The sequence below is a fragment of the Hemiscyllium ocellatum genome, chromosome 39 (assembly GCF_020745735.1).
Source record: "Hemiscyllium ocellatum isolate sHemOce1 chromosome 39, sHemOce1.pat.X.cur, whole genome shotgun sequence".
Classification (NCBI taxonomy): domain Eukaryota; kingdom Metazoa; phylum Chordata; class Chondrichthyes; order Orectolobiformes; family Hemiscylliidae; genus Hemiscyllium; species Hemiscyllium ocellatum.
This window is the reverse complement of record NC_083439.1, coordinates 4,067,649-4,089,904: the sequence shown is the minus strand read 5'-3', so window position 1 is coordinate 4,089,904 and position 22,256 is coordinate 4,067,649. Positions and strand designations below refer to the sequence as shown.

The 22,256-nt window shown below is 40.9% G+C and overlaps 1 protein-coding gene across 1 annotated transcript in view; it reads right to left on the bottom strand.

Annotated features, from left to right (window-relative positions):
- Positions 1–22,256, bottom strand: part of strc1 (stereocilin 1) — a 71,049-nt gene that overhangs the window by 3,662 nt on the left and 45,131 nt on the right. Inside the window, exons 16-25 of the mRNA XM_060852843.1 lie at positions 21,430–21,565; positions 18,779–18,975; positions 15,545–15,635; positions 13,221–13,410; positions 12,652–12,821; positions 11,359–11,514; positions 7,187–7,329; positions 3,984–4,132; positions 2,563–2,660; positions 1,410–1,560 (exon numbers count right to left, since the gene is read on the bottom strand). Coding sequence (XP_060708826.1) covers positions 1,410–1,560; positions 2,563–2,660; positions 3,984–4,132; positions 7,187–7,329; positions 11,359–11,514; positions 12,652–12,821; positions 13,221–13,410; positions 15,545–15,635; positions 18,779–18,975; positions 21,430–21,565 — 1,481 coding nt within the window. The remainder of the gene's footprint in view (positions 1–1,409; positions 1,561–2,562; positions 2,661–3,983; positions 4,133–7,186; positions 7,330–11,358; positions 11,515–12,651; positions 12,822–13,220; positions 13,411–15,544; positions 15,636–18,778; positions 18,976–21,429; positions 21,566–22,256) is intronic.

Genomic DNA, 22,256 nt, shown 5'->3' with positions numbered 1-22,256 from the left:
GTCATTTACAAAATACCGTACAAGGACTGTAACAAACACTACATTGGACAAACAGGCAGAAAACTAGCCACCACGATACATGAACATCAACTAGCCACAAAACGACATAACCCTCTCTCACTAGTATCCTTACATACAGATAAGGAAGGACACCACTTCGACTGGGACAACACATCCAAACCTAAGACAAGCCAAACAGAGACACGCACAAGAATTCCTAGAAGCATGGCATTCCAACCGGAACTCTATCAACAAACACATCGAGTTAGACCCCATCTACCCACCCCTGAGAAAAAGAATAGGAAATGACATCACCAACCCAAAAAACCCAAACATATAAATAGAAAACAGGAATTATCAGCAGTGCTTCGCCTGGAGGCTCACTGAAGATGTTACCTAGTATGGTGACGAAACATCTGGAAATGAACCTTCCAGCTCAGTGAGCAAACCTACACCCAGAATCTCAACCTGAGCTACAAATCTTTTCAAAACTCGCTAAGTACAAACAAGTGCAGAGTCCCCTGTCAGATTAATCACTTCATAATATTCTAAAATGTTTTTAATTTTATTGGAACATTTATGAGTTGTTCAGCTTTTGCTGATAGTTCGGTATCATTGAAAGCTCGTCATAACCAATTAAATAATGGCGAGTAAAGCAAGCAGCATAGATGTCTTTAAGGGATTTTAACTAAGCACAGAATGAAGAAAGGAATGAAAACATGCTATTAGGTGAAATAGGGAAAGAAAAAGCCTATGTAGAACATAAACACCAGCATGGATGTGTCGAGCCTCATTGTTGTATGTTCAAAGTTTGTGAGAAGATTTGTAGCTCGGGTGCTCGTTGTTGTGGTTCTGTTCGCCGAGCTGGGAATTTGTGTTGCAGACGTTTCGTCCCCTGTCTAGGTGACATCCTCAGTGCTTGGGAGCCTCCTGTGAAGCGCTTCTGTGATCTTTCCTCTGGCATTTATAGTGGTTTGAATCTGCTGCTTCCGGTTGTCAGTTCCAGCTGTCCGCTGCAGTGGCCGGTATATTGGGTCCAGGTCGATGTGCTTATTGATTGAATCTGTGGACGAGTGCCATGCATGAGTTCTCAGAGAACAGCCAGGGAACTCCTAGAGGCATGGCACTCATCCACAGATTCAATCAATAAGCACATCGACCTGGACCCAATATACCGGCCACTGCAACGGACAGCTGGAACTGACAACCGGAAGCGGCAGATTCAAATCACTACAAATGCCGGAAGAAAGATCACAGAAGCGCTTCACAGGAGGCTCCCAAGCACTGAGGATGTCACCTAGACAGGGGACGAAACGTCTGAAACACAAATTCCCAGCTCGGCGAACAGAACCACAACATTGTTGTATGTTTTATATAACGTGCTGGCCAGACAGCCCATGCAGCTCTACCTCTTATGTCAATTGCTGTTCTGTGCCATGATGTGAGCACCATGTCCAGAGCTTTCTTCTGAAAGTCATCGAGCTCTTGCCTCTGAGCAGGAGTCACAGCTACCGCCTGCTGATAATTAAACATGCGAATCTGTGTGGGACTGAATGCAACCTGCACAGAAAGAAAAAAGGAATTAGGAAACACCTAAAAAAAAAATCCCAGTATATCTGGTGACAAATTGGATTGGAAACTACTTTAATGACCTGTTACAAAATTGACCCTGGTGTTAAAGATTGAATTGTAACTAAATGATTTTCATGGAGACCAATGTTGCGTTGCTTGGTCTCAATCAATTTAGTGGTATGGTCAACGACCTTAATGTCACTGGGTTATGTGACAGAAAATGTTCTTATGGTTTCTGTTTCCCGATCATTATTCCTTTAGGAAACTCACATCCTTGACTGTGATATTCTGGACCATTGGAGACCCTGCTAACTGACCTTTGAGCTTTATAGATGACAAATCACCAAAGACCACATGGTAGCAGGCATCTGTAGAATGTACAGTGCTCTGGTCTGACTTCACCTTGAGCATTGTGTTCAATTCAGGTCAACAAGATAAACAGAAACATTCAAATTTTGGAACATGCGCAAGGATTCACAGCACTGATCCTGAGTATAAAAGGGCCATGAGAAAATAAGGTTGCAATTCAGGCTTTTGGTCTGGAAAAAGAGGCATTTGATCACATTAAAGGAGGATAAATAACAGTATAATGGAATAGAAAAAAAAATCAGAAATGTTACTTCTAATGAAATTGAGAAAGCAGGATGACGGGTCACAGGTTGAAATTATAAAAAGTCATTTTAGACCCAATTCTAGGAAAATCGTTATCAATGGCTGCAATACATTTTCAAATGTAAGACAGAGGGAAAATTCCTAGAATAAATTTAGGGAATAATTAGATTCTGCAGTAATGGATTTAGGGTCTTCTCAACAGACAATGAAATGGGCCAAATGGCCCTAGTCATCTGTAATTATTTTATGACCATGCAAAATGTCTTTCCAACAAACAGTCAACAGTTTTAGAAAAGTAAAGTCAATGAAATAAAATTATCCATTTTAATTATTCATATATTACATTATATGGATTGAAGGATAATGTTCCACACTTACGGAAAATTTCTTTGGCGAGATAGTAGCAACAGCAACAGGAGTGAGTCCTTCAATTTGTTCTTTAACCAGAGCTGACAGTATAATATCTGGCAGTCCAGCTATTGAAGTAACAAAGAGGGAGTGAGAATAATAATTGTAAGATAGTAAGTACATTCATTCATGCAGTAACTGTTTATACCCTATTACAAACTTCCAGATATGCTGTTTGACCCATGTTTCCAACATTTTCTGTTTTTTTATCTCAGATTTCTAGCATCTGCAATATTTTGCTTTTGCACATCTATAATGCAACCCTACAAAAACTGAAGGCATTGTGGATGCTGGAAATAGAAACAAAAGCAGAAATTGCTGGAGAAGCTCAGCAGGTCTGGCAGAATCTGTGGAGAGAAATCAGAGTTAACGTTTTGGGTTTAGTTGTGATAAAAGATCACTTGAATCAAAACGCGAAGTGATTTCTCTCCACGGATGCTGCCAGACCTACTGAGCTTTTCCAGCAATTTCTGGTTTTATTTGTTGTTGTTGTACAAGTTTGCTTCTATATATTGTAAAGTGGCATATAGAGCAACAGAATCAAGGCCCAAAAAGAGATAAATCTTTATTTAAAAGTTCATTTTGCTGTTTAAGAATAGGAGATTTCTTAAATTTGTTCAGCTACAAGTTTTTCCACTTTTTATGTGGACCCCCGCACCCAGGTTATCAAGGACTTCCACTATATTATACATATTGCTATTCCTGTTCAACAATCACATTGAAAAATATCTGGGAGACATAACGCTCCATCAATTTTTCGCTATCCCCATCCTTCACCCCAAATCCTTCTTATTTCCTGACAGCAATCATTCAAATTGTCCCAAGCTTCCGATAGCTCCACAAGGCAACACATTTTCACACAATGAGGGAATGGGAAACTGGAGCTCTCTCCTGACAAAGGCTGTGAATGCTGGGGGTAAACCAAAACATCAAGATTTAGGTGTTGATAGTGTACTAACCTGAGCAAAAACCTAAGGAAAATGGATCAAAGGTGGGTAAATGAAATTGAAATACATATTAGCAGGATCTAACTGAATGATAGAACAGGCTCCAGCAATAGTGAGCATGGAGTTCTGTGATAGGAATTCAAGGACTTGGATTTAAATAGTATCTTCCAAGACACTGGCAAGTCCCAAAGCTCTTTGCAGCAAAAGAAATATCTTTCTGAAGTGCAGTCATTGTTGTACTGTGGGAAACATGCCAGCCAAATTGCAAAGTTCCGCAAACAGCAGTATGATATATCACCACATAACCTGTCCTTCCAGACATGGTGGTGAGTGTGGAAACTTTTCTTAACAAGCAATGATGTTTAAATTTATGAGATGTTTAAGTTATGTTTAAATCAATGGCGTTTAAATTTACAAAACAATGTAAAAATAATGGCTGCTTGCCTGCAATAGAACCAATTTCAGTGAATTCTTCAGATCTCCAGTGGCTGACGTCTCCGAATGTCAGAGAGTGAGTGACAAGTTTGGCCAGGGCTGCTAGCTGCTGCTCGTCACAGGATAGGCTCAGTCTTCCGGTCCATAGGACTGCCATACTAAGACAAACCAGCACAACACAGCATTTCACCAGTGTGTCCAATTTAGAAATAAAGGCTTTTTTTTAAACAATTAAACAGAAAAGAGGTCTAAAATTTTTAACCAGTACTAAAACAGAGAGGACATAAGAATTTAAAACTAACAGTGGCTATTAATCACTAATATTTAATAGATGGTCCACAGAAATACATTAAATGTGTGTGACTGAAATAGTCTGTGCTGGTGCCAGTACTCCCCATGATCCCCTTCCACCCAACTTTGTCTGGAGTTAGGTCATAGATCAGCCAAGATGTCAGTGAACTGCAGAGCAGGTTTGCAGGGGCTGTGTGCTCTATTCCTATATCACATTCTCACAATATAGCCTTGTGGATTTGGAGCAAGTGAGGACTGCAGATGCTGGAGATTAGAGTTGAAAGTGTGGTGCTGAAAAAGTAGAGCACCACAGGCAGCATCTGAGGAGCAGGAGAATCGATGTTTCAGGATTCCTGATGAAGGGCTTATGCCTGAAATGTAGATTCACCTGCTCCTCTGATGCTGCCTGACCTGCTCTGCTTTCCAGCAGCACACTCTCGAGCCCTGTGGAGTATGAATGCAAACTGAATACTTGATGTTAAAATAAAAGGAGCTGAGAGGTCAGGTGACCTTTCCTTGCCTGGATCTATACAAAGCTTTTGAACTACTCTCTATGTTTAGACAAGTCAACAAAATGCAAACAAACTTTCTAGATATTTCAGTACACAGAACAATACAGTACAGGAACAGGCCCTTTGGCCCATGATGTTGTGTCGAACATGACATCAAATGAACTTAATCCCTTTTGCAGGCTCTTGGTCCATATCCCTCCATTACTTGCATCTGCATGTGCTTATCGAAAAGTCTCTTCAACACCGCTATTGTATCTGCCTCCACTACCACCCTTGGCAGCATGTTCCAGACACCTACCACTCTGTGTAAAAAAAAACTTGCCCCTCATATCTCTTTTGAACTTTACCCCCTCACCTTAAATCCATGTCCCCTGCTATGAAACAGTTCAACTCAACAAAGATTATGACTGTTAACCCTATCAATGCCTCTCATAATTTTATAGACTTCTATCAAGTCTCCCCTCTGCCTCTGTTACTCCAGAGAAAACAACCTGAGATTTTCGAGCCTGTCCTTATAGTTCATATTCTCTAATCTAGGCAGAATCCTGATAAACCACTTCTGTAACCTCTCCAAAACCTCACATCCTTCCTGAAATGTGGCAACTAGAATTGAACACAATACTCTGTGTGGCCTAACCAAAGTCTATAAAGCTGCAAAATGACATCCTGACTCTTGTACTCAATTCTCTGCTGCAAATGTGTTGCTGGTCAAAGCACAGCAGGCCAGGCAGCATCTCAGGAATAGAGAATTCGACGTTTCGAGCATAAGCCCTTCATCAGGAATACTCAATTCTCTGACCAATAAAGGCAAGCATGCCATATGCCTTTTTTAACATTACATCTACTTACGTGGCCACTTTCAAGGAGCTATGGACTTGAACCCCAAGATAACGCTGTGCATCAATGTGTTCAGGGTCCTGTCATTAACTGTACTCGTTTCCTTAACATTTGATGTCCCAAAGTGCAGCACCTCACACTTACTCCTATACCTCCACCTGATCTATATCCTGCTGTGTCTTTTGACAACGTTCTACACTATCCACAACTCCACCGATCTTTGTACCATCTGCAAACTTACTTACCAATGTATCTACATTTGCATCCAAGTCACATATATCACAAACAGCACAGAGCCCAGTCTGGATCCCTGCAGAACACCACCAGTTGTGGACTTCCACTTGAAAACACCCTTTCACCACTACCCTTTGCCTTCTATGGGCAAGGCAGTTCTGAATCCTCGCAGCCAAGTCACCATGTATCCATGGAATATATCTTTGAGAGATCACTAAATTGCAAAAGGCCCTTGCAGTGGTTAATGGTTGCCTGCTTCAAATCTCTCTCCCCCCACCGACACCAACGAAAATCTGATCTCATGCAATTTAAAGCAGCATATCATGCTGGTGTCAGCAAATACAGCCTTAAAGAAATTGTTTTCACAATACTGCAAGCAGACATTTCGGATTTGGAGTTGAATTCGAGAGACTGTGTGCAAAAGACCCCTATTTTATCAGACTCACAGATAGGCGAATCATGGACCCAACTTTTTTCATAATGATCAGTCACTAGAAACCATTTGTGTAGACAACAGACAGAAAAACACTGCTCATATGACAGAAATTAGATTAAAGAGAGGACATTCTCTAAGGCAAATTTTTGGGGCATCAAGAGTAAGATCCAGACCAGGAAATGAATAGGGTCATGTTTAAGGACCATTAATAGGCAGAGAATTTGGGATGGTGTTTATCTTTCTATTTGGAGAACACAAACCAAGCCTTTACTATGGAGGTTCAACTGCACCTCAGCTGGTGGTGAAAGTAAAATCTCTTACTGCAAGCAACCAACCACAGCAAATTTGTTCTCCTTAAACTCCAGAATCTATCCTTCAGGAGACCAAAGGAAAATGTCACAGGCCTGTAACATTTCATCTCAGAAAAAGCAGTGTGACAGAGATCTCAAAAACTTTCAAAACCTAAATGCAAATCTTTTATAGTTACATTGCGTTTCTTGAGATTGTGCATGTTTGTGGTTGTCTGCATGAGTGTCTGAATGGATGTGGTTGCAAATATATTCAGGTGCTGATAATACATCCTTGTTTTTTAAAGCCTACAGGTCAACCTGGATGTCCTCCCACATTCTACCGTCCATAAATTTGCAGCATCTTACTTTTACTTTTAAAACACATCAGTCTTCAATCAGTTGAGAGATGTAAACAGGAGAACTGCTCCTATCATCTCTGACCTATCTGTTCCTATTTGAAATCGAGCCACATATATGGTCCTTGCTCAGCTTTCCACCTTGTCAGCTGCCTTGTGTTTGGAACCATTAACACGTGAAAACACAAGGAATTCTGAAATGCTAACTTACCTGTACCAGAATCGTACCGCAGAATGTAATCTTGATGGTGCTTACCTAAAGTACATCCGGTCTATTGCAGAGATATCTGCTTGTTTGATGCCACAAATAAGGTGTCCGAGAGCTACCAAGCTGACAGAATCCAGTTCATTTATACTGCGCCTGTTGACCCGCAGGAAGGTTGTAAACAGTATGGTGAGCTAGAACAAATATCAGATTCTCCTTTAGAGTGAAGAAATTCATTCAATTTCTCTTGTAGCAACACAAAGGCTTTATGGTCATTTATCTGAACATGTCCATTTTGTGGCCCTAAATCTGTCTCAGATTCATCCACTAAAGAAGGCCTTCCAGCCCATCTTACACATGCCAGCTCAATTAGAGTCTCCTACTCTTCACCAAGACACTAAGATTTCTCAATTTCAAGCAGTTGGAAAGTAAGTTTCAGTCAGCATATTACTAATCATTAGAAACATAGAATCGGTCCTCGATGTTGTGCCAACCTGTGAAATTAATCTGATGCCCATCTAACCCACATCATTCCATTAATATCCATATGTATGTCCAATGTCCATTTAAATGCCCTTAACACTGGCAAGTCTACTACTGTTGCAGCCAGGCCATTCCATGCTAATACTACTCTCTGAGTAAGGAAACTACTCCTGATACCTGTCCTAAATCTATCACCCCTCAATTTAAAGCTATGTCCCATCGTGTTAGACTTCACTATTTGAGGAAAAAGGCTCTTGCTGTCCACCCTATCTTACTCTCTGATTATCTTGTAAGTCTCGATTAAGTCACCTCTCAACCGCCTCCTCGCCAACGAAAACAGACTCAGTTCCCTCAGTCTTTCCTCGTAAGACCTTCCTTCCATACCAGGCAACATCCCAGTAAATCTCCCCTGAACCCTTTGCAAAGGTCCCATATCTTTCCTATAATGCGGTGACCAGAACTGTACACAATACTCCAGGTGCAGCCTTACCAGTGTCTTGTACAACTGAAGCATGACCTTGTGGCTCTGGAAACTTAATCCACCTACCAATAAATGCCAACACATCACATGCCGTCTAAACAATCCCATCAACCTGGGTGGCAACGTTCAGGGATTTAGGCACCTGGACACCAAGATCTCTCTGTTCATCTACACTGCCAAGAATTTTACCATTAGCCCAGTACTCTGCATTCCTCTTAATTCTTCTGAAATGACCTACCTCACACTTTTCCACATTAAACTTCATTTGCCACTTCTCAGCCCAGTTCTGCATCTTATCTATGTCCCTCTGTAGCCCACAAATCATTAAGCACTATTCACAACTCTGCGTACCTTAGAGTCATCCGCAAACTTACTAACCCACCCGTCTACGCCCATATCGAGATCATTTATAAAAAGGACTAACAGCAGTGGCCCCAAAACAGATCCTTGTGACGCACACTGGTAACTCGGCTCCAGGATGAACATCTCCCATCAACCACCACCGTCCGTCTTCTTTCAGCTCGCCAGTTTCTGATTCAAACCGCTAACTCACCTTCAATCCCAAAACTCCTTATTTTGTGCAATTGCCTACCGTGTGGAACCTTATCAAATGTCTAACTGAAATCCATATGCACCACATCAACCACTTTACCCTCACCCACCTGTTTTGTCACCTTCTCAACTGAATAAGGTTAGTGAAGCACAATCTACCCTTCACAAAACCGTGTTTACTATCCCTAATCAAATTATTCCTTTCCAGATGGTTATATTTTCTCTCTCTTATTACCTCTTCCAACACCTTCCCCACAACCGAAGTAAGGCTCATTGGCCTATAATTACCAGGGTTGTCCTGACTCCCCTTCTTAAACAAGGGCACAACGTTTGCTATCCTCCAGTCTTCTGGCACTAGTCCTGTTGACAATGATGACATAAAAAATCGAATCCAAAGGCTTTGCAATCTCCTCCTTGGCTTCCCAGAGAATCTGAAGATAAATTCCATCTATTTTCAGATATTTTAAAATTGCTAAACCTCCTTTTTGTCAACCACAATCCCATATAATTTTGTAGTCTGTATCTCTGTATTCTCACTAACATTCCCCTTTTCCAATGTGAATACTGATGAAAAGTACTCATCAAGCACTTCCCCTCTGTTCTCAGATTCCACACAGAACTTTCCATTAATATCTTTCAGTGGCCCAAACTTACTCTAGTCATTCTTTTATTCCTGATATACTTATAGAAGGCCTTAGGGCTTTCCTTGATCCTATCCGCCAACAACTTCTCATGACCCCTCCTGGCTCTTCTTAGTCCTCCCTTTAGATATTTTCTGGCTAATTTATAACTCTCAAGCCCCCTAACTGAGCCTTCATGCCTCATCCTCACATAAGCCGCCTTCTTCCTCTTGACAAGAGCTTCAATTTCTTGTACACCATGGCTCCCTCTCTTGACAACTACGTCCCTGCCTGATAGGTATATACTTATCATGGACCCACAGTAGCTGTTTCTTGAATAAGCTCCACATTTCAAGAGTGCCCATCCCCTGCAGTTTCCTTCCCCATCCTATGCATCCTAAATCTTGCCTAATCACACCATAATTGCCTTCCCCCCAGTTATAACTCTTTTCCTGCGGTATATACCTATCCCTTCCCATTGCTATTGTAAACATAACCAAATTATGATCACTATTGCCAAATACCTCCAAATCTAATAGCTGGCCGGGTTCATTCCCCACTACCAAATCCAATATGGTATCACCCTTTGTCAGCCTGAGTACATACTGTGTCAGAAAACCCTTCTGCACACATTGAACAAAAACTAACCCATTTAAACTACTTGAACTATAGTATTACCAATCAATGTTGGGAAGTTAAAATCTCCCATACCAACTACCCTGTTACTCTCGCTCCTATTGAGAATCATCTTTACTATCCTCTGGAACAATTCTGAGGCCTATAGAAAATTCCCAACAGGGTGACCTCTCCTTTCCTGTTTCAAACCTCAGCCCAAACTACCTCAGTGGATGAGTCCTCAAACATTATCTCAGCTGCTGTAATGCTACCCTTGATTAACAAAGTCACACCACCCACCCCTTTTTTTACAATCTCTGTTCTTACTGAATCATCTAAATCCTGGAATCTACAACAACCATTCCTGTCCCTCTAGTCATGTCTCTGAAATGGCCACAACATCGGAATCCCAGGTACCAACCCATGTTGCAATTTCACCCACCTTATTCTGGATGCTCCTGGCATTGAAGTACACACATTTCAAACCAACATCCTGATTGCCAGTGCCCTCTCATGACCTTGTAAACCTATCCCCATTAGAAATTACTTTAAACAGAGCAAGTGGTGGTGAGGTTAGGGAGTAAATTTTTGAGTTTAGAGACTGGATAAAGTAAACGGCCTTCTCGTGGCAACCTTTTAACTCAGTCCCCTGCTCTGCAGATGGGTAATGGACAGTAATCAGGACCAGGATCCCTAGACCATCATCTCTTCACTCAAAGGGTTAAATATCAATTGTTGCATCTATATTGTCAGACATCAATTTACTCAGGACACACTTTGAATCAAATCTGGGACCTCTGCTAGTCAGTTCAGTGCGATACCCATTGACATAACCAGCTGAGTCACCAGGAAAACCATAAAAATTTAAACACACAAGCAATCACCTGAGTACAAAGGTTACAAAACATGTAGATGGCGCAATAGGTACGAGGTTTCAGGATGCAGATTAGTCAGCCAGATCAAGTTGCACAACAGCAATGTATATTGGGCACATACTAACAGTTTTTAACTGTGTCCACGCACAGTTCAGTATACCTGCTGATTTTGGCATTGCTGTGTCAGCCATGGCTCAAACAGTTGCACTCTCACATCTGAGTCAGAAATGTGTGGGTTCAAGGACAAAGAAATTCAGGCTGAGGGAGTGCTGCACTTTCTGAAGTACTGTCTTTTAGATAAGATGTCATACCGAGACCAGTCTGCCCTGAGGAGTACAAAAGCAATCCCTTGGTAATATTTCAAAGAATAGCAGAGGTGTTCTCCCTAGTATCCTGGGCAATATTTATCCTTCAATCAACATTGCAAAAAACTGATCATTTGATCATTATCACACTGCTATTTTATGAGCTTCCCAACAGTGCTGACTAATCAAATCCAAGACAGTGACTGTAATTGGATGTCGAAAGGATATGAAAGTTGCTACAGAAATAAAAATCATTGTTTCTCACTTTCATCCGTCAACAGGCATAAGCTACCTTTTTCCGGCTCCATTTTGCAATTTTACCCAGAGCTGTCACTGCTCCAAGGTCTGACAGGTCCAACCTCGTTAGATCCTTTTCTGTGAATTGAGTCGCTATTTGTCCCAGCTGCTCAATCACCTTGGGTGGCATTGCTGACACGGGTCTGTAAATCTGAGAAGAGAATTATTCTGTAATAACTCTATAATGAACGCTACAGAGTACAAGGGATTTAACAAAACTGAGAGGTTATCCATGGCAAGAAAGACTGACCAACCTGTGGCTTTTTCCTCTAGAAATGAGAAGGCTGAGCTGTAAGCCGACAGTGGATTGAAAGATTATCAAATGGTTTGACAGTGTTTCCATATATGACAGAGACCATAACTAAGGTCCATAAATGTCAGGTAGTCACTGAAAAATCCAATTGGAATTCAAGAGAAACTGGTGCTAACATCGAATGTGCTCTCATTTGGGTTAGTTCAGACGATCAAAATAGCTGCATTTACAGGAGAAAGACCCAAAGACATAGAAGCAAAAGTAGACCATTCGGCCATTTGAGTCTGCTCTGCCAGTCGTTTATGGGTGAGATGTTTCTGAACCCGTTTCTCCTCCCTTTTCCTCATAAACCTTGATGCCCTTACTAATCAAGAACCTATCTGTCTCTGTCTTAAAGACAGAAGGAAATGAACAGAATGAAAGAAAGGAATAAAAGCTTCTTGTCAACACAAAACAACATCAGTATCAAAGCACTTAGTTACCCTGATGGCTTAGGTTTACACAAATTGAGTGGCCTGGTGCTGAAATGCAGAAACTAAAACATTATCAGATTCAGCACCAGACTGGTATGAATAGGTGTTGTCAGATAAAGCAACCAGTGGAACATTACATTTGGTTACAATGTCTCCAGGAAGTGATCCCTCTTGTGGCTGCTCTCTACTATAACCTGTGGATTTCAAGTTGATTATGTGTGATGTATGTGGAAAATTCTATTAGCACTCATGGTCTCAGTTATACGTACCTGAGCAACATATGTAAGACATTCACCACGAATGGACTCCAAAAAGCACTAAGACATTAGGATCGGCATGAGCAGAGCAAATTATAATAAAATGTGAGATGTACAGAAATAGAGAGAAAATCAGGCCACCTAGCTCCAAAAGGTCCATGGTAATGTTTCTGCTCTTTACAATCTTCCTCCAACACTCCCGTCATTTCACCCCATCAGAAAACCTTTTTTCTTTGTTTTCCCCCCAATACTTAACCAGTTACCCATTGTATAAAGCCAAATACCACACTGTGTAATATTTTTACCTGCTTAACCCTCTCCATGAGCTGAAACAGTTCAAATGACTCGAAGTGAGGATCTTGACCAAACAATTCCAAGCAGCTGACGAAGTCGTCATTGGACATGCTAGTCAACAAATCAATGGTCCATACCGATGGAAGGGTGGTTCGGACTGCATTGCAACTCAGGACAAGACCTAGCAGAAGACACGTAATATTAGTAGTCAATATTTGCCAAGGACTTCTTTCTTATTTTTGTATCTCCCCAACCTTTATGCACCATTTACTAAGAAAAGATTACCTGATAACAAGTTCAATACCCCCACCCCCAGCCTTTTATTCTGCAGCCCCAGTGCTGGGTTCAAAGGTGGCAGTCACTGAAATTGGTTTGAAGAACATGCAGCCAGAAAAGATTAGAAATACGAACACTTTTTCTTTAGGATAAATCCAGGTGCAAACTGCAATCCTACAAGTCAGAGAGAGTATCTTAAAAGAGGAAAGAGAAGCCAAGAAACAGGGGTAAAGGAAGGATTCTCAGAACATAGGACCAAGGCAGCTGAAGGGATAAATTCCGAATATAGCGTGACCAATCTCACCATTTTTGGTCTGTAGCCGCTTTGCACTGAGAAGTCCGGCTGAGGTCTGCAGTAATATTTGTTGCTTTCTAAAGAGGTCATCAAGATCAGAAGTCTCCATTTTCTGCAGGCAGGCAGAACCAAAGTCACTCTCTTCCCACTGTTTTTGGCTGTGAAACAACATCTCAATCCTCTCCATGATCAAAACATTCTGAAACCACAAGAGCAGTGAAATACTTTACATTTTCTATTTACTATATCTGGTAGTTGAATCTTCTTACTCCATTGATGGAGAATCTTTAATCAGTCAACAAACACACAGATCGAAGTGCTTCCTTCGACACTGAATTACTGCCTGCACCTCACAATGAACTTTCCCAAATTACTGATTCATGTACACTGGCATCTCCTTGTCAATTATCCCAATCACCAAGATTGTTCCTTCCAGGTGCTCCAACAATCCTGCAATCTCTTTCCTTCCTCCGTTCTATCTTTGCAACCATCCCCTCACATTGCCCCCTCCTCAAAGTTTTCCAAGTGTACAATCCAACCCACAGCAAAATTATCCTCCCAACACTACCAAACCACAGAGTTATTAGCACTATCTATAATACAGCTTCTATACTCCCATATCACCTTTCTTTATCCACTGGTCTGTACTTAAGAGATTAAATTAAATACAGTCACAACACACAGCATTTACAGGAGAGAACTTTCGACTTGTCAATCCTGCAGACTGGAAAAGTCAGTCATTGCCACTGAACATAGAGCAGTGCCGCACAGTTCAGGCCCTTTGGCCCTTGATATGGTGCCAACCTTTTATCCTACTTGAAGATCAAACTAACCTACATACCCTTCATTTTACTTTCATCCATGTGCCTATCCTAGTGTATCTGACTTTATTACCACCGCTGGCAGTGCATTTCACACTTCTACCACTCTGTGTAAAGAACCCACCTCTGACATCCCGTCTGAACCTTCCTCAATCACCTTAAAATTATGCCTCCTTGTAATAGCCATTTCTGCCCTGGGAAAAAGTCTCTAGCTATTCTCTGTATCTATGACCCTCATCATCTTGTACACCTCTATCAAGTCACCTCTCATGCTTTTTCGCTCCCTCAATCTGTCTTCATAAGACATGCTTTCCAGTCCAGGCAGCATCCTATAGCACAAGGTTTTCTTAGAAAAACAGAAACAGGAGGAGACTGTCCAACCTCTTGTCACTATTAGAATCATAGTGTCATACAGAAGTACAGCATGGAATCAGATCCTTTGGTCCACCCGTCCATGCCAACCAGATATCCCAACCATATCTCGTGTTCCACTTGCCAGCACCCCAGCCCATATCCTTCCTATTCATATACCCATCCAGATGTCTTTTAAATGTTGCAATCGTATTAGCCTCCACCACTTCCTCTGGCAGCTCATTCCATACACATACCACCCTTTACGTGAAAAACTTGTCCCTTATATCTTTCCCCTCTCACCCTAAACCTATACCTTCTAGTTCTGGATTCCCTCACCCCAGGGAAGAGACTTTGTCTATTTACCCTATCCATGCCCCACATGATTTTTTAAACCTCTATGAGGTCACCCCTCAGCCTCTGATTCTCCGCCTATTCAACCTCTCCCTGTAGCTCAAATTCTCCAACCCTGGCAATCCTTGTAAATCTTTTCTGAACCCTTTCAAGTTTCACAACATCCTTCCGAAAAGATAAAATATTCCAAAAGTGGCCTAACCAACATCCTGTACAGCTGCTCTACAATTCAATTTGATTAAACTTGACCTGTAACTCAATTTCACTTATCAGTCTTTGTTCCATACCCCTGAACATGCTTTCCCAACAAAAATCTGTCTACCCTTTAACTTTAAATGTTTCAATTAATCTCCAGACAACTGTGTGTGTGTGTGTGTGTGTGTGTGTGTGTGTGTGTGTGTGTGTGTGTATAAGGGGGTTTCAGATTCCAACTATCCTTCTTATGAGAAAGTGCCTTCTGACATCATCCCTAAATAGCCCAGCTCTAGATTTAAGGTTCTGTCCCCTCGTTCTGGACTCCCTACTCATTAGAGGAAATAATTTCTCTCTATTGATCCTTATTAATCCTTTAAGTGTAATACCACAATTATATAATCTCAATGTTCTATAAGGAAGCACAAGCCACTATTTACATAACCTGTCTTAATAATTTAACCCTTTTGGCGCCAGTGTTGTGCAAAAACTCTGTGCTGCATTCTTTCTTAAGGTCATTAAAGCCTTCCACAACTGTGGTGTCTAGAAATACAGTTAGTGGAAATAGGGTGTAACCTGAGTTTACACATTTTAATGTGTATTAGAGATTTTTACCTGAGGAATCTTCTGTAAATTATCAATTGAAAGGAAGAAAACCAGGCGGTCTATCTTATCCAAGGTCAGCGAGGTCCAATTTGTTGTAACACTGGAAAATGAAAATAATGTAAAATTGCATTAATTGATGCATTTCATACATATTAAATTTAAGACAACTTTATGCCAGAGTTTGATATTAAACTCTCATAATTCCTACCAAGAAGTGTTTCGAAAAGTATTTCTTTAAATTGACCATGGCGACTAAAAACTCCATTGTCTAATATTTGTAACTTTACAGCTAATCTACTGCTGAAACCCTCAAACTTTAGTTAGCTACAGACAACTTTAATAAACCTGGGTACCCTCCCATGTTCTACTCTCTATAAAATGTACAGCATCCAAAATACTTGGACCATGTCCAGTTCACCAATCATCCTGTGCACGCTGACCTAAAGATTTGATTAGATTAGATTAGCTGCACTGTGGAAACAGGCCTTTCAGCCCAACCAGTCCATACCGACCCTCCGAAGAGTAACCCACCCAGACCGATTTTCCCTATGACTAATGCACCTAACACTATGGGCAATTTACCATGTCCAATTCACCTGATCTACACATCTTTGGACTGTGGGAGGAAACTGGAGCAGACACAAGGAGAATGTGCACACTCCACACAGCCAGTTGCCTGAGGCTGGAATCGAATCTGTGTGCTGTGAAGCAGCAGTGCTAACCACTGAGCCATTGTGCTACCCAAACTTTCTACTGGTTAAGCAATGCCTCAAATATAAAATTCTCAGCATTGTTTTCAAACTCCTCCATGACCTTACACTTCCCTATTACTAATCTCCTCCAGACTGACTAACGCCAAGATATCTGCTTGCTTCTCATCATGGCCTCTTGAGCACCTTCAACTTTAATTGTTCTGCCACTGGTGGCCAAGTGTTCAGCCTAAAGGGCGCTGAGCTCCTGAATTCACTCTATTAACTGCTCCACAGCTTTACCTGCTTTTGTCCTTTCAGATATTCACAAACGTTTGATCACACTTTGAGTCATGTGCCCTATACCCTCTTATGTGGCATATTTTGTCTTAGAATACCACTGTGAAGGGCCTCGAGAGGATTATTGTTTTACAGGCGTGTATAAACATACTTTTATAAACATATAAGCTGAATGGAGAAAATTCCTTTGCTAATTTGATGACAGCATTAACACCATTGTTACTAAAATCTCACACATATTTGAATTCAAATGTATCTTGGGATCAATTGTCTAGTGAATTTCTGCAATTGTAGACAGTAAATATCAGGTTGGCTGGTAGATCAGAGTAGCACAGAACATTATACTACAGGCACAGGACTCAGTCATATGATTTGTATGAAATGTATTAAAATATTATGTCCATTTGTTCTTCCTGTCAACTTTAATTACAATTTCCTATTTTCACATTTATAACATAAGCAGCTTATACAAGCGTCACACTACAATTAATACTTCCAGCCAGTGGTGGTGTATTTGTGTGTAGCGGTTCTTAGTCTTGTGGCTTCTCAATCTGTATTGATGGAAAGCTTCTAATATTCAAAAAAAACTCCACTTGCCAAACAGCAAAATGCTTTAAAAAAAATTAAATAATTTTAAATTGCAATAGAATTTAAAAATTGGTAAAGCATCTGAGCTTCAAATAAGGACCAACTTGTGTCTGCATGCACTAGTTTAATTCGTACTCTCAAGTTTGGTTCACCATTAAATTAGATGACTGATGTGCAGTTCAACTCTAATTTTTGTGCCTGAGTTCCATATTCCTTAAAAGTCTCACTGAAGGTTGTCCATCAATCTCCAACTTAAAAGCTCAAACTGACCACTTGTATCAGATCTTGAAGAAAGAGTTTTAACATTTCCACTACACTTTGAGAGAAAACATTATGTTATTGCTACATAAACTAACTCAAGGTCATGCTCACTGTGTTTTTTATTTCCAAGTGCAAAGAAATAGATTGCCTATATCTACCTTACTGACTTTTTAAAACATGTTAAACACCTCAATCAGATCCAACACTAATCTCCTATACTCCAGAGCAGAGAATGTTTTGCTTCACTGCTGTTCTATACTGCATGGATATCCCAAGTTGTTTCCAAACAACATACCTCTTAAAATAAAACCTTTCAATTGGGTTTTGACTCAGCTATGTTAGCCAATAACTTGCAAAAAACTTACCTCAATGTACTTCAACACAACCTCTATAACAACAAATAGATTACAGTCTCTTTAATGCTAGTGTCTAGGAACAGCAAAAGGAACAGAGAGAAATTACAGCAGGACAATTACTCCATCCAAATATGCACATACTAACATATGACTTAGGAGCACGCCATTTGGCTCAAGCCTGCTCCATCAATCAGTAAGATCAGAACCGAAAATACAGTGAGTGGAGGCAGCACAGGGGACAGACATCACAGATTTTGTGCTGCTCTTGGACAAGATCCCTGACCTGAGCACAGCGGCCCCACACCCAACCCCAGGTCCTGGCTATGGGGCCTGACATTTTCCACTGTCCCAGACTCTGACATGACATTATCACATAATACAATAATGTGTCTAAATCAATGCTAGTCAATTACAATAATGTAACCCACAGGCATGAATTTTGTTTCTATTTGCTCTTGGGGAGCCCCTATTTATCGTTCATCCCTAATTGCCCAAGAGAGGCTCGTGCTGAATCATATTCATCCATGTTGTTTTCACTGGGGTAAATCTCCTACAAGTCCCACCCTTCCTCAAACTCTTTGGCTGACATAGCAGAGTCAAAAACCAGTTTGGACAGAACAAAATTAAAATATTAAACATTTTCACAGCACTTTTATTCTGAAAGATTTGGTATGTCTTTTCAGAAGGCAGTTAACAATCCAGACTGAGCACATTTCTAGAGATGCAAATTGGCAAATCTCCTCTCCTGATAGATATCATTGAATCAGATTTAGTTTTCATGGCTTAATTCCATAATCATAATAAATTTTATCCCAATAGCATGATTTGCTCACAGGTCCAGAACATTGGTCCAGGCCTTTAGACTATTAGCACAGTAACATGACCATGGTTCTACTCCCAGTCAGAACTACTTTGTCATCGCAGTTCCAGCTCAGGAGTGTGATATTACTACTTGTTGTCTTTTGTTATTCCCTTTTAAGAAAGTCAGTTTAATATACGAACCCAATATGAGTGAGAAGGGAATCTTCCAACTCTATGGCGCTACATACCCAAACATGGTGTCTTTAGTCAACATATCTCCCAAAAGAAATTTCTTTCCTCTGTCAAAGCAGTAATCTTTAATCTTCAATAAATTTGCCTTCATCTCTGCTTGGGAAATGGCCATGAATATTTCATCAGAAACAAAAGCTAGGGCATGTCCCAGTAAATTAAACTCGGCTTTAGAAAACCGTCTATCATACAAATCCTGAAAATTAAAAGATAGATATATATTAGGAAATCAGCCAGATCTAGGTCAACCTGACTGAAACTTACACAAACACTTTTTAAAATATAAAAATATCATAATGCTAATTCATCTCAGCATGCTTTGAGGCAGTCAGAAATATTTGAGGAATTTTTGTGGATTTAATCTAAATGAAATTTAAGTGTATCTTTGCTAAGTGTCTCGAGATGATTCCTTCACCGACATGTGATAATAATTCAAGAGTCCTGAATAATTCCATGTTAAGATTTCCTTTGGGAGTTCTGAATATCAACTAAATACATGCTATTTGAAAACAGATACTATGGAAGGTCCAATTTCACAGATGCATCCATAAAGAAAATGTAATTGTGTTTAGGGTTATGATTTAGTTTTTGAGCGGATTGTCCAAAAATGTAGCCCAATCACCAACAGACCACTTCCTAAAACAGAAAGTATGTTTACCCATTTCTCTGTAATTTGTTATTTGCAGCTATTGGTTATTGAAGTACTTGGTGCAGTTCAATGGTAGGACTTTTGCCTTGAAGTCAGAGGTTTGATGGTTTCAGTCCCACTCCCAAAGACATAAGCACAAAATTCATCCTAACTTTCCAGAGATGTGGAAGAGGCACAATATTGGCGATGCTATGATCAGATGTGTTGAAGATGCTATATAACTGCAAAGTTAAAAATCACACAACACCAGGTTATAGTCCAACAGGTTTACATGAAAGCAATTTCTTTCAGAGGGCTGCTCCTTTATCTGATAGCTGTGGAGCAGGATCATAAGACACAGAATTTATAGCAGAAGATTGCAGCGTCATGCAACCGAAATGATATATTGAACAAAGCTAGATTGCTGTTAAGTCTTTCATCTTTTAGAATGGGTTGCAGGTTTTGGTTCATTAGTATGTAAATCCCAAAACTTCTTTTTAAGTCACATTCTCGAGATAATTTAAGGTTTTATAAAAAAAAGTGACATGTCAGTTCAGACAATACATTAAAGGTTTGAGGTTAGAGCCTGTCTGTATCCCAAACTAGAGTCAGACTCGTTCTATTTCTAAAGTAGGAACTAAAAAATATTACATGGATTGATTGACTGCCTGCAGATTGAGCGCTTTTTGAGCAAAACAGAATGTATCTGCAAATATAATTCTGCAAATGCAAATTCACCCCATAGACTTATAGGTGTGCGTGTAAGAGAGAGAGAGGATGTTTGTGCATTTGCATGTGTGCATGCTTGGTAAAGTGTGTGAGAGAATATGATGGAGTATAAGCCTGCGAGACGGAGGGTGTGTGAGAGTGGTGGTGGTGGTGGTGGGGGGAGGGGGTGTGTAGGGGGGGGAAGAGACAGAGAGTGCTTGCTTGACTAGTGGGGTCACCTGTAGTGTGACATGAACCAAAGGTCCCAGTTGAGGCCATCCTCATGGGTTCTGAACTTGGCTATCAGCCTCTGCTTGGCCATTCTGTGCTGTTGTGCCTCTCAAAGTTCACCTTGGAGAATGGTCACCTCAAGATCCAAGGCTGAAGGTCCCTGACTGCTGAAGTGTCCCCCGACTGGGAAGGAACACGCCTGTCTGGCAATTGCTGCATGGTGTCTATTCATCCATCGTCATCACGTCTCCTTGGTCTCACCAGTGTACCATGCCTAGGGCATCCTTGCCTGCAGTGTATGAGATAGACAAAGTTGGCCAAGTCACATGAGTACCTGCTGTGTACAAGGTGGGTGGTATCCCCAGGTGTAATGGTGATATTTGTGTAGACACTCTGACATGTCTTACACTGGCTGCCATGACAGGGTTGTATGGTGCTGTGATGTCATGAAGGCATGGCAGTTTGTTGCGAACAATAGTCTTTTTAAGGTTTGGCGATTGTTTAAAGGCAAGACGTGGAGGAATAGCAAAGGTCTTGGCAAGGTGGACATCCCCATCGATAATGTGTTGCAGGCTGCAAAGAACATCGCGTAGTTTCTCCGGTGCTGGGAAGTACTGGACAATGAAGGGTATGCTATCAATTGCATCCAGTTTCTGTCTCCTGAGGAGGTCATTCTGGTTTCTCACTGTGGCACATCAGAACTGATGATCGATAAGTTGAGCATCGTACCTTGTTCTTTTGAGGGTACCCTTGAGCACCTTCAGATGTCTGTTTCAGTTGCATGACACTGTAATCTTTTGATATAAATTCTGTGTCTTATGATCCTGCTCCACAGCTACCTGAAGGAGCAGAGCTCCGAAAGCTAGTGCTTCCAAATAAACGTGTTGGACTATAACCTGGTGTTGTGTAATTTTTAACTTTGTCCACCCCAGTCCAACACCGGCTCCTCCACATCATATAAATGCAAGCTATTATATCCAAATTTGGTCAATATAAATTAGCAATGGATAAAACGACATGCCATATATTATTTTTCTGTTACATTGAGACGTCTCACCAATGGTGACAGAGTTCACATCTTACCAATACTCGTAAAATCCAGTCTACCATCAGACTCTGCTTTGAACTTGGGATCTTTAAGAAAGGAATTGGATTCTCTACCAGGATATGCAGCAATCTCTGTGTCATGTTGTTCGAAAATCTTCTCATTTTCAACAACCTGGAAAAAAAGGTCAATGACCTGAAAGATCAAACAGGTTTGGGCTCCTTTCTCAAGAAGGCTATGAGGAGACACGATTAAGACGCCAATCATGTGAACTGGTTTGCTAGGGTAGACTTACAGAAGATCTTTCATTTGGGGGAATTAACCAGAATTACAGGGCTGTAAACATAAGACAATCGCTGATATATCTAACAAGGCATCCAGGAGAAACCTCCTATACTGGTAAGGGCATGGAACTGTCTGTCATAGAAAATAGTTGACGCAAATGGAATGGATGCATTTAATGGGAAGCTGGAAAAACACATGAAGGAGAAAGGAATAGGAGGATAGTTGTGAGAAAAAGAAGGAAGTGAGGAAGCTTATATGAAGTATAAATACCAGCATGGACCTGTTAGAACCACAGCAAAGTCACAGCACAGGAAGAGGTCATTCACCTCATCATGCTTGTAACAGCTGAATAAAACAGCCCCACCATTCTAATCCCAGTTACCAACACCCTGTCTGTAGCCCTGCAGGTTGCGTTCCTTCAGGGGCAGGCCCAGGTTCATTTTCAAATGAATTGAGTGTTCCTACCTCGACCAGCAAACTAGACAATGGGTTCCAGGCCCTCACCCTCTGGGTGAAAAATACATTCCTCTGAATCTATGCCTCCTGGTAACTGACTACTTCACAAGGGGAAACAGGATCT